At 31.6% G+C, this 12,212-nt stretch overlaps 2 protein-coding genes across 2 annotated transcripts; one reads left to right on the top strand and one right to left on the bottom strand.

The window, feature by feature from the left end:
* Positions 1-1,360: 1,360 nt before the first annotated feature.
* On the top strand, positions 1,361-4,629 carry LOC134682069 (uncharacterized). Its single transcript, XM_063541672.1, has 4 exons — positions 1,361-1,479; positions 1,934-2,021; positions 2,403-2,547; positions 4,367-4,629. Exons 2-4 carry the CDS (start codon positions 1,950-1,952, stop codon positions 4,600-4,602), a joined length of 453 nt encoding a protein of 150 aa, XP_063397742.1. The 5' UTR covers positions 1,361-1,479; positions 1,934-1,949; the 3' UTR covers positions 4,603-4,629.
* Positions 4,630-9,580: 4,951 nt separating this feature from the next.
* On the bottom strand, positions 9,581-11,748 carry LOC134727896 (ATP-dependent helicase wrn-1-like). The gene is made up of 2 exons (XM_063592292.1): positions 11,436-11,748; positions 9,581-10,647 (listed from the first exon to the last, which is right to left on the bottom strand). The coding sequence occupies exons 1-2, from the start codon at positions 11,746-11,748 to the stop codon at positions 9,581-9,583; spliced, it is 1,380 nt and encodes a 459-aa protein (XP_063448362.1).
* Positions 11,749-12,212: the final 464 nt, after the last annotated feature.

Below are 12,212 nucleotides of genomic sequence, written 5' to 3'. Positions count from 1 at the left end.
CCCCCTTTATGATACAAAACGATAAATATGAAATATAATTGCAAAAAAAACTAAAAAAAAAAGGAATTCTTTAATTAATAAAGTGACTTGATACACTGACCCCTTTTATTGAGGGGTGAACATGGAATGAATCCAACATGCCTCCCCATTTCTTTTTTTTTTTAGATGAAGCATAAATTATACTTTTTTACTTCCCTCGCCATCTGGTTCCCGCCCCACTCTCAATTCCCTCCAACCTAACTCCCACTCATTTCCAGACTTCGATTCCAGAATCGTGTCCACCTAGAGGCATCTTTGAGGTAAGGTAGTTTCGGGGGTTAGAAAGCCCTTTTTTGGGACGATCAATGCATTTAAATAGGACATATGGTTGTAACCCTCCTCCCCAACTATCTCCTGGGTTAGGAACGATCGTCTTATTTTATACAGACTGGTCTACTCGATGGTGAAGGTATATTTCATAGTTTTAATAAATTAAATGATATGCTTATTGATCTGGAGAGAAACATATTGCGAGCCGACTGATATTTGAAACCTTTCCATCATTAATATATTTTTAATAAAAGAATTAGTCGTTAAATATAAATACCATGATGGAGAGCTTAGTCGGTTCTCGAATTCAGGCGTGTAATGTGTGCGAATCGTCTGCATCGGTCAATGGAAAATTTCAAAAATGTTTACAGAACTGGAGAGAAAACCTTTATTGCTACTAATATTTAAAACCTTTCACATCATTATTTAAAGCATATTTTTTATTATAAACACCCTTGTGGTAGAACCAATGATTAAATATAAATACATTGAGGGAGAACTTAGTCGATATTCAAATGTGTAAGAATTGTCTATCAGGTACCGGAAAATTTCTCGATTTCCCTATTTCTCGATTTCCCGATTTCACAATTTTTCCATTTCTCGATTTCTCGATTTCGCGTGGGAAAAGTGAGAGGAGAAAACTCGAAAACACGAAAAATGGAAATGGCCGTAGACGGCCACCATTTATTTTCCCTTAAGCACTCTTATTGATCATTATTACTTTTTCTTTATTCTTTGCCTTCTTTTCCCTGCATATGCTGCTATTTCACACACCAGATACTTAAAGGTAGTGGATTTTGCAATTACCTTGTACTTTCTTTTAAATTATACTGTGATATTTTCCCTGAACTATGAAAAAATAATAATTTAACAATAATTTATATATTTTATTTAATTTCACTAATATGTACCCATTTGATTGCCGTTTAATGTAATCTCCAGGCTCATTACGATATACTAATTTTACCGCGAGTTTAAGTTCTTGCGCAGTATACGGACGTCTTAACATAACGCGACGTCACTATGTTAAAACTATAGTTACGTTGTAGTTAACTATAGTTACGCTGTAGTTAACTTTAGTTACGTTAAAGTTACCAGAGTTGAAGAAGACAAGTATCACAGTATATAATATAACGTTCAGTCTGAGCTCTATTTGAAGATTTGTCTCTTGTAAGTATATATAGTTAAGAAAATATTTTATTTTTTAGTTTACTGTGGAAACTCGATTTTTAAAACGACAAACGAACGGAGTGATATTATTATCATAAATATAGCATTGGAACGATTGATTGTTGGTTGCTTAACGTTCAGTGGCAAATATTTCATGCATACTCAGGACGAGCAATGAAATGTATGACTGTTTGAATAAAATGTTAAGAATTCATACGTCGTTGCTTCATGTATGTCATGTTTGTTTTTCGTAAATGTTTTGTGGTAAAAAAATGTTCATATCGGGCTATTTTATAGTTGACTGTACGGTATGGGTTTTTTCTTATTGTTAAAGGTCGTACGATGACATTTAATTGTGTATTTTCACTTCATTTGATTATGGCGAAAAAAGTTGTTTTACTGGCAGTCATACCACATCCCCTTATATTTATTTTATTTTAGTTGTGTATTGCAGAAGTATAAATATTGCAATGGACAAGAAGAAAAGACAGATTTTCGGAAACGATGTTGTTCATCGTATACGGTCATTCGTGTTTGGAAAGGTAAAAATAAAAATAATATGAATACAAATAATTGCGAGATATATATATGAGACACAACTGTTGAATAATAAAATTAAATGGTAAAGAAGTACTATTTTATGATGGTTTCCGGTTTTACACATTTATAATTTACAAATCCAATCACTCCAAACTAACACAAAAGAAACAACAAAATAAAACAACCTAAAAAAAGAAAGTAAAATTAATTAAGACTAAAGAGGCGAAGTTCATTATATTCACTAAGAAATTCATGTTTCACTGGGCGATTAAAAACGAACTTTGTTCGTCATAGTAATTGATATTCTACATCCAAGCTCTAACACCACTATGGTTTTGAATAAATGTTTTCGTTTCACTGACCATCCTCATTTGTTCTTCCAGAGAAAAGGAAAGAACACAAATAATAACTGTGTTATCCCAAAAAATACAGCCAAACAACTGAGATTAACAGACAACATTCAGAATATACATCAACAATGGGAGAAAATCGAAGAAAAACAGCAGCAAGAAGAACAAGAACAAAAGGGTAATTAAGCTTAAATTAGTAGATTAATTATGTTTTATTCATATTGTTAACATTATATGTACAGTATATATAGAAAGCCTTATAATATTGAAAATTGGTTTAATCCAAATAAGTTACTATCTTTAAATAAAGCTATTATTATTATTATTATTATTATTATTATTATTATTATTATTATTATTATTATTATTATTATTATTATTATTATTATTATTATTATTATTATTATTATTATTATTATTATTATTATTATTATTATTATTATTATTATTATTATTATTATTATTATTATTATTATTATTATTATTATTATTATTATTATTATTATTATTATTATTATTATTATTATTATTATTATTATTATTATTATTATTATTATTATTATTATTATTATTATTATTATTATTATTATTATTATTATTATTATTATTATTATTATTATTATTATTATTATTATTATTATTATTATTATTATTATTATTATTATTATTATTATTATTATTATTATTATTATTATTATTATTATTATTATTATTATTATTATTATTATTATTATTATTATTATTATTATTATTATTATTATTATTATTATTATTAACAAAATATCTTACTTAAAGGAAAATTCAAAACGGAAAGTCCTTCATCAAATGGCATAATGAAAAGCTCAAACGGCACCAAAACAACTGTCATATTCCTGACTTGGTACAGACATTTCCTTATCTAAGATTAAACCTTGTTTTATAGCTAGCTTAACCTCTAATTGTATGGCAGTCGATATAATTAAAGATTGATTGATTTATGGTTAGTTAAAGTCATGTGGTCCAGCGGGGAATATTTCATTTATAATTAGGGCGAAAGAATTCATAATGTAAAGTGGTTAACTTGTTTACCAAATTTATGAAGTAGTTCTGAATATCTAAAATTAAAAATATTTATTTCTATAAAAATTACTATCTAAAAAGTTTTAAAACATTATCACATATAATACGCTACGTGTATATTGTAGTATTATTTGGCTCTGCCAAATTTGGCTGAAAAAATGGCTAATTTAAGTCACAAATTTTTACTATATAATAAATACAATATATTAATCTATTTATTTAAAAAAAATATACTTGTATTGAAGACAAGAGTTAAACGATTTGAAAATATTAAACAAAACAAAAGAATTATCATATAGTATAATTAATAAATTCGCTATTCCACATGACGAGTAAACAGACAAGGGAGATTATTCAGTTTTTATAGAGGGTCTGGATGGGATTTACAGAATAAAAAATAATGGACAAAATATGGAAAGTTAGTGGTAAACAAATGGATAATAATTGGGGGCTAAAATATAAAAAAAAATAGAGAATTTCCACCAAGACTTTTATTAATATTTTGTTTTATATTTATGTAAATGTAAATTTCGTCATTATATTGTTGTTTATACATGTGATTGTTCCGGGATCGGGTGTTGATTTCGGGATTGACCCTTTCGGGATCCGGGAATACTTTTTTCTAATTTGGGGATGTCAGGATTTAAATTTAATTAAATTCGGAACCACGGGATATTTGTGTTTTTAAGCCCTAGATTTCGGGATCAGGACCCCTCCTACCCTCCCTCATAGTTATGATTCTGATAATCTGAATGGTGTAATTTGTTCTAACAAAGTCATTATTATAAAATTAGCCGTACGGTAGTGATCGTTTAAGGGGATTTACATTTTGAAACTTAATAAAAAAAAATCATGATCATCCAGACATAAACATATAAAATATTTTTTTTTTCGTTCGTCAGGGTTACTTTTACATATTGTTATCTTTTTTTTTTCAGAAAACAAGAAAAAAAAGCAAAAAAATAAATGGACAATCCCGTTTTCGTTATTTTTGAAATGCGTCAAAAGGAGCTTATCAACAGAGGAAAATCGCCGTCAGCTTATGTGGCATTCTTATATCTACTTCTGGGATTACCTGTTTGGGTCCTGTGCAGCAAAGGCTAGAATGGCCGCCGAGGACGAGGAACAATTTTATGATTTTTATGACAGTGATTTTGACGAAGAATTCTTTTAGCTTTTGCGCGCGTGTGTGTGTGTGTGTGTGTGTTTGGGGTCGGTTTTTTTTTATTGGGGGGGGGGGGGGGGGGGGTATATATATATATGTGTGAATGCCTTTTCTTATCTTTTATTTTTTTTCCCTTTTGTTTTGTTTTATTGTTCTTCAAATTAAATATTTGTTTTTCACAAAATTTATTTATTGTTTTATAATTTAGAATTGCATATCTTCAATTCGAGTAGAAGAAAAGGATTGGTTTGTTACAATTTCCATTTTTTCCGCATAAAAAAAAACATGTTGCCAAAACTATACATACAGCTTACTATACAGTATCTGCGGACATCTATAGATGTTGATTATTTTTGTCCTATGGTCTCTTGTGGATAACAAAGATAAACAGTAGCTTGGAAGATTGTAGAATCATTTTTAATCTCTAAATAAAAATACGATTGACGAAAATGAAACAGAACTACTGGAGCTTACAAATTTAGAAAAAAAACTACTATTTTTAATGAATAAGATTATAGGATCACAGAGTATAAACTACTCAAAGCTATCAAATCTCTAAATAATGGCAAATTTGTGGACTTACTACGATAATAAATAAAATGATTAAGTATGAGGACAAAAAACGGTCTCTTACAATATACGGTCTCTAACAATATACGGTCTCTATCTATATACTGCCTCTAACAATATACAGTTCTTACAATATACGGTCTCTATCTATATACAGTATCTTACAATATACGGTCTCTAAAAATATATATATTTTTTTTAATAATATACGGTCTCTAACAATTCACGCTCTCTCACAATACACGGTCTGTTACAATATACGGTCTCTATCTATATACAGTATCTTACAATATACGGTCTCTAAAAATATACATTTTTTTTTTATAATATACGGTCTCTAACAATTCACGCTCTCTCACAATACACGGTCTGTTACAATATACGGTCTCTAAACATATACATTTTTTTTTATAATATACGGTCTCTAACAATTCACGCTCTCTCACAATACACGGTCTGTTACAATATACGATCTCATTTCTCCTACAATATAAGGTCTATTAAAATTACACGATCTCTAACAATATACGATCTCTTACAATAGACGATCCCTTACAATATATACGGTCTCTTACAATATATGCGGTCTCTTACAATATACGATTTCTAACGATATACGGTATCTTATAATATAGTTTCTTACAATATATTGTCTCTAACAATACACGATCTGTTGCAATATACGGTCTCTTACAATACAATTCACTGTCTCTATCAATATACAGTTTCTAAAATTATACGGTTTCTAAAAATATAGTCTCTAACAATGTACGGTCTCTTTCAATATACGGTCTAGTACAAAACATGGTCCAACAATATACGGTCTCTTGCAATATACGGTCTATTATAATATACTATTTCTAACAATATACGGTCTCTTATAATATACTCTTTCTATCAATACACAGTCTTTTACAATACATCATAACTTACAATAAACGGTTCCTAAAATTATACGGTATCCTGTTATAAAGGATATAGATTGCCATGTAAATGTAAATGTCATCATTATATTTAAAAATAAAAAAAATGAAGATGTGGTAGAACCTCGCATTTTCCCGTTTCTAAGCATCGTACAAATAAATTTCATATTTCAAGACACTATACGTATATTGTCTTATTATGTTCGTACGTGTGACGTGTATGGCACGCCGTTATTATATTTATTCAATTTCGAGATACCTTATTTAGTTAAATAAGATATCTAATAAACTAATAGTCTGAATAGAGATATCTTATTTTATTGGTTATGAAGATATCTTATTTTATATATAAGATATCTCCATAAGTTAATAAGATATCTCTATTAGTTTATAATATATCTCTATTTATTAATAAGATATCTTATAAAGTATGTATTTAAAAGAGATCTTTATAAAGAAGTAAGATATCTTATATACTTTATAAGATTTCTTATTAATTAATAAATATATCTTATTATTTAATAGAGATATCTTATTAACTTATAGAGATATCTTATAAACTAATAGAGATATCTTATTTACTTTCAAATTAAATAAGATATCTTATAAAAATTAAAGATATCCTAATACTTAATAAGATATCTTGTTAAATAAATAAGATATCTTCAAATTTGAATAAATATAAAAACGGCGTGCCATAACGTGAGCAAGGTAGACTACCTCGAATATTTTTATCGATTGATTCAGACCAGTCTCCCGATCTCTTAATATGTCTTGATCGATTTGATCTGATCGGCAGTGTGAACCTACATGTATAACCATAATATGTGTTCACTACACTACCATAAATTTTATCAAGAAATGTTCATTTCAAGATATGATATTAATCACATTAATTGAATAACCTCAAAAATATATAACAAAAAAATCAGTTGAAAGATATTTTTTTAGGTTTTCAGACATATAATTTATAAATAACTGAATATTTTTCTCCACTGTTAAAAGACATATATTGACCTGAACTGAATCTTGCTAAATCAAGCATAAGTGGTGACATTGGACAGCCGAAAATTCAGTCCCTGAAATGTTCATCCCGGAACGGGAATCGAACCAGGAACCTTTGTGCTAGTAGTCCGATGCACTAACCACCACACCAAAATCTTCGAAGAAAATCAAGACAGTTCGAAAAAATATTGATTACAAATTCGCCGTTTCAGAATCTAATGCATCATGGTAATATTCTTTGGTTTACGCTGCGACGCCATCTTGTTTCTAAGGACGCCGTACCATTGGGCCATTCTAGTTAATTTCTGACAGGTGGGGATGGATGGGGAGATTTTTTGTCATACCTATCAGAACAAAACATCATGAAAAACTACCTATCACATCTATAAATTAAGACCTATCACATGTAGAGTTTCTGTTCATATTGGGTAGATAGGCTTTCATGGGAAAAATTGTCGTGTTATTTCAGTTGCGGGACTAAATAAGTCACGATTGGTTTCAAAAGTGCAAAATATACTGCCAGTCCAAACGTATGTACCAGACTACCCATACTATACTGACAAAAAAAATCAGCAGTTAACGACATGGAAAGCCAGTGTCATTGAAAGGGGACATAATTTTAAAATTTCAAGGTGGCGCTTTAACTAGTCCTATAACATATGACCTCGGGGGCATTATTCACTATTTCTATTTGCTGTTCTGATATTTTCTTTTTACTATCAATGTGCCACCCGAGGTCATATCGCTATAGGCAAAATTCGCGTAGCAAATATTTTTTCTCAAACCAACATGTGTACCTTGTTTTTAAGTGTGTCCAATCATTCTTAGAAGTGAAATATCATATAATATTGCTTTAAATCCAATGACAATGTGACATTACATAACAAATCAACATTCATCAACATTCATCAACATCACGTTCAAACTTTCAAAAAGGCTAATACAAAAACGGATTCTTTCGTGAAACGAAACGAAATTTTATTCTTCTGTGAATAAACCTCCTTTGCCTAGGAGCACATGACATTAAACACTAAGATCTTATACGTACACATATAACAGAAATTATTATGTTATATGATAAATTACATGAATATTTTCTTTGTATCTAAAATAACAACTTGATGGAATATAATAAAAACTGTAAATGATCGATACACTTGATTAATATATAACTAATGGTCTTCCTGTACATCTGAACTATCTCAACTATAAATTTCCTCCATGTCAGGAATTATTTTATATTTAGTTTACAATTTGATAACTTTGCTTGCATGGTTTCAATCATTTATGCTAGGTTTATAAATAAAATTGGAAGTGAATATACAGTCTAGTTTGAACCGGACAACTCCATGGGCGAGCGAAGCAATCTTCATTCACCCATATTGACATTTATTATACAATATAAAAAAGAAGATGTGGTATGATTGCCAATGAGACAACTATCCACAAAAGACCAAAATAACACAAACATTAACAACTGTAGGTTACCGTACGGCCTTCAACAATGAGCAAAGCCCATACCGCATAGTCAGCTATAAAAGGACCAGATAAGACAATTGTTAGACAATTCAAACGAGAAAACTAACGGCCTTATTTATGTAAAAAAAAAATGAATGAAAAACAAATATGTAACACATAATCAAACGACAACCACTGAATTAAAGGCTCCTGACTTGGCATAGGCACATACATAAATAATGTGGCAGGGTTTAACATGTTAGCGGGACCCCAACACTCCCCCTAACCTGGAACAGTGGTATAACAGTACAACATAAAAACTAACTATAAAATTCAGTTGAAAAAGGCTTAACTCATCAGTTAGACAAACATACAAGTGGACAAGTCAGTTTTAACCAGACAAGTCTCTTTGTACAACTCCATGGGCAAGCGAAACAATCTTCATTCACCCATTAGTCCAATAAACAGTTCAGTTTCAACCATACAAGTCTAGATCTATATGTACAACTCCAGGGGCGAGCGAAGTAATCTTCATTCACCCATTAGTCGGAATTACAGTATACAGTTCAGTTTTAACTAGACATGTCTCTATGTACAACTCCAAGGGCGAGCGAAGCAATCTTCATTCACCCATAAGTCGGAATTACAGTATACAGTTCAATTTCACTAGACAAGTCTCTATGTACAACTCCAAGGGCGAGCGAAGCAATCTTCATTCACCCATAAGTCGGAATTACAGTAAACATTTCAGTTTTAACTAGACAAGTCTATATGTACAACTCCAAGGGCGAGCGAAGCAATCTTCATTCACCAATAAGTCGGAATTACAGTATACCGTTCGGTTTTAACTAGACAAGTCTATATGTACAAGTCCAAGGGCGAGCGAAGCAATCTTCATTCATTCACCCATAAGTCGGAATTACAGTATACCATTCGGTTTTAACTAGACAAGTCACTATGTACAACTCCAAGGGCGAGCGAAGCAATCTTCATTCACCCATTTGTTGTAAATACCACAAGACATTTTTAACTTATTTGTCATCTTCACAGTGACGTTCTTGTTTAAGGAAAGTCTGCACATTGAAAAGGCATCTCTTTTGGCATGGACACTTTTCAATGCACACTGAACAACATCTACAAAAAGAACAATCACAATGTTCCAAGTCGCATCCACTGCATGTATCACCTTCCGACATACTTGCACCTGTTTTCTGGTCTGAAAGAAGTGATAGTACTTGCGTACGGATACACGTGTTATCTTTGTTTTGTACGACTTTCGCAATATCTTTAGCCGTATTTTTCAAAGACACAGTGAACATGTCATAAATGATGAGACTTAACCCTTGTCGGCCATCTCTCGCACAACGACCTGCCTCTTGCCAGTAAGAGAGTACAGATTTAGGACATCCAATATGTACTACTAAGTCTACGTCCCGTATGTCGAGACCCATACCCAAAGCAACTGTAGCAATCACACAACGGATCCTACTTTCTTTCAGTTTGAATTCTTTTAAAATTCTATCTTTCGAATCTTGGTGTGTACTTTTATGGAACATTTCAACTAATATATTATTTGGGTCCTTGATGCCATCAATGTATGCCTTTACTCCAAGACAGTCCTTTAGTGTGCAAAATATTTCCGATACTCTATCGATTGATCTGCAATACACAATTACTTTTTTTGATGCAATACCACGAAGGCGTAGATGATCAATCAGCCATTTGAGACTTTCATCATAATCAGATGTTACTCTTTTATAGAATTGTATGTAAATGTTAGCTCTGTCGGGACTCTTGAACACGATGTCTGTACACTCATCAGATAACTGTAAATACTTAAAAATATCGGCTTTTACTTCCTTTGTGGATGTTGCAGTCAAGGCCATTACAGGAACATCAAAAAAACTTCTAAGCTCAAAAAGTCTTTGGTATTCTTTTCTAAAACTCTCCCCCCATTCAGACACACAATGTGCTTCATCAATTGCAATTAATTTAAGTTTTTTTTGCCACACATCTGTCATAAAAACACTTCTCCATTGCGGCATCAATGCTGATTCTGGAGAGGAAAACACAAAAGAGAATTTTCCTTCTTTAATACCTACAAAATAATAAACAATTTCGTTATTCGCAGTACTAGTAGATTGGAAAAGGTGGGGTTTTTTTTTTGGGGGGGGGGGGGGAAGGAGGTGTTCTGATACTGAAATCCTGGGCTTAAAAATACAAAATCCCGAGGTCCCGAATTTTATTAAATTTAAATCCTGACATCCCGAAAATCGAACAAATAATTCCAGGATCCCAAAAGGGTCAATCCTGATATCCCTAGCTTCATTAAAAACACCTGATCCCGGAGTCCAGAAAAAGGTCATTTCCTCCTTGTATATATAAGTGTTATATGAAAGACAACGCCCGTAATAAGCCTATATATGTTTTATTTCTATAAAACGTTTAGGCTAAATATGGGCAGCGTTTACCTACAGGCAACACATTTTGAATAAAAAGTATTCCCTTTTCCTTCTTTTATTGTTTTAAGATAAGACTTAAAAACAGTTATACTGGCAAAATAGAGAATTGAAATGTGGGAAACCAATATCAGTGTCAATTGAAAGGATCAAAGAGGCAAATTGCAGCAATGAATTTAAAAGTTAAAGGGAGAAAGTGGATGCAACCTTTTCATTAGTCAATTTAAGTCCCATATACATAAATGGCATAATTTCTCGAGATTAATATATTCACAAAAAAAGAAATTGTAACTGATTATACGGTATGGGGATTGCTCAACGCTGAAGGCTGTACGGTGACCTAGGTGGAATCTTGTTTCGCTTAGCATTTATATCACCATCTTCCTTTTTATATTGCATACAAGGTTTCAAAAGTTATTTTACGTACCTAAAATATCATCCTTGTCCATATCAGAGCCAATTTTTGTACATGTAAGGTTGAAGCCTCGAAGACTGGATATTTGGTCATCTATTAAACATGTGAGCGGTGACACCACTAGCGTGATCATAGACTCATCAGATAAAATAGTTGGAAGAACGATGCAAAGTGTTTTACCATAGCCTGTTGGGAGAAGTCCTAAAACATTTCGTCCATTTACAACTGTCAAAGCTACTTCAATTTGCTCATCTTTAACCTCAAATTTCATGTTGTATTCAGACTTCAGTGAATCAAACTTTGCTTTTGCACGGATTGCGTCCATCGTTTGCCAACTTTTTATTAATAAAACTCTGACGTGTCAGTTTGGCGCGTTTTCTATTGGCGCGTTATACGATATTACAAGCTTCATTGAAAAATGTCTTGTGCAAATTGTAACAAAGTATTCATAGAAAAGCCGAACAATTCAGGATATTACAGATATTCTTTGGAAAACTCGCTACCTTGTGGCGATGAAAGTGCTAGAAACATTCTTGTCAACATCACAGGATCGCAATTAACACCGGCTCCAAATAAACGACAAGGACAATTTTTATGCCCTGAATGTTGGTCCAAGTTGAATGACACAGCAAAATATCAAAAAGCTGTCACCGAGTTTTGGAAAAGAACTGACAATGACACCTATATTGCCCAGAAAAGAAGGTTGGCCTTAACACCTGGAAAATCCCCTTTGAAGAAATTTGGTCGGATTAGTAGTCCTTTGCAGGTAGGTGAAATATTCCATACCGA

The sequence above is a fragment of the Mytilus trossulus genome, chromosome 8 (assembly GCF_036588685.1).
Source record: "Mytilus trossulus isolate FHL-02 chromosome 8, PNRI_Mtr1.1.1.hap1, whole genome shotgun sequence".
In the NCBI taxonomy this organism is placed as follows: domain Eukaryota; kingdom Metazoa; phylum Mollusca; class Bivalvia; order Mytilida; family Mytilidae; genus Mytilus; species Mytilus trossulus.
The sequence above is the reverse complement of the archived record's forward strand: the minus strand, read 5'-3'. Positions and strand labels throughout refer to the sequence as shown.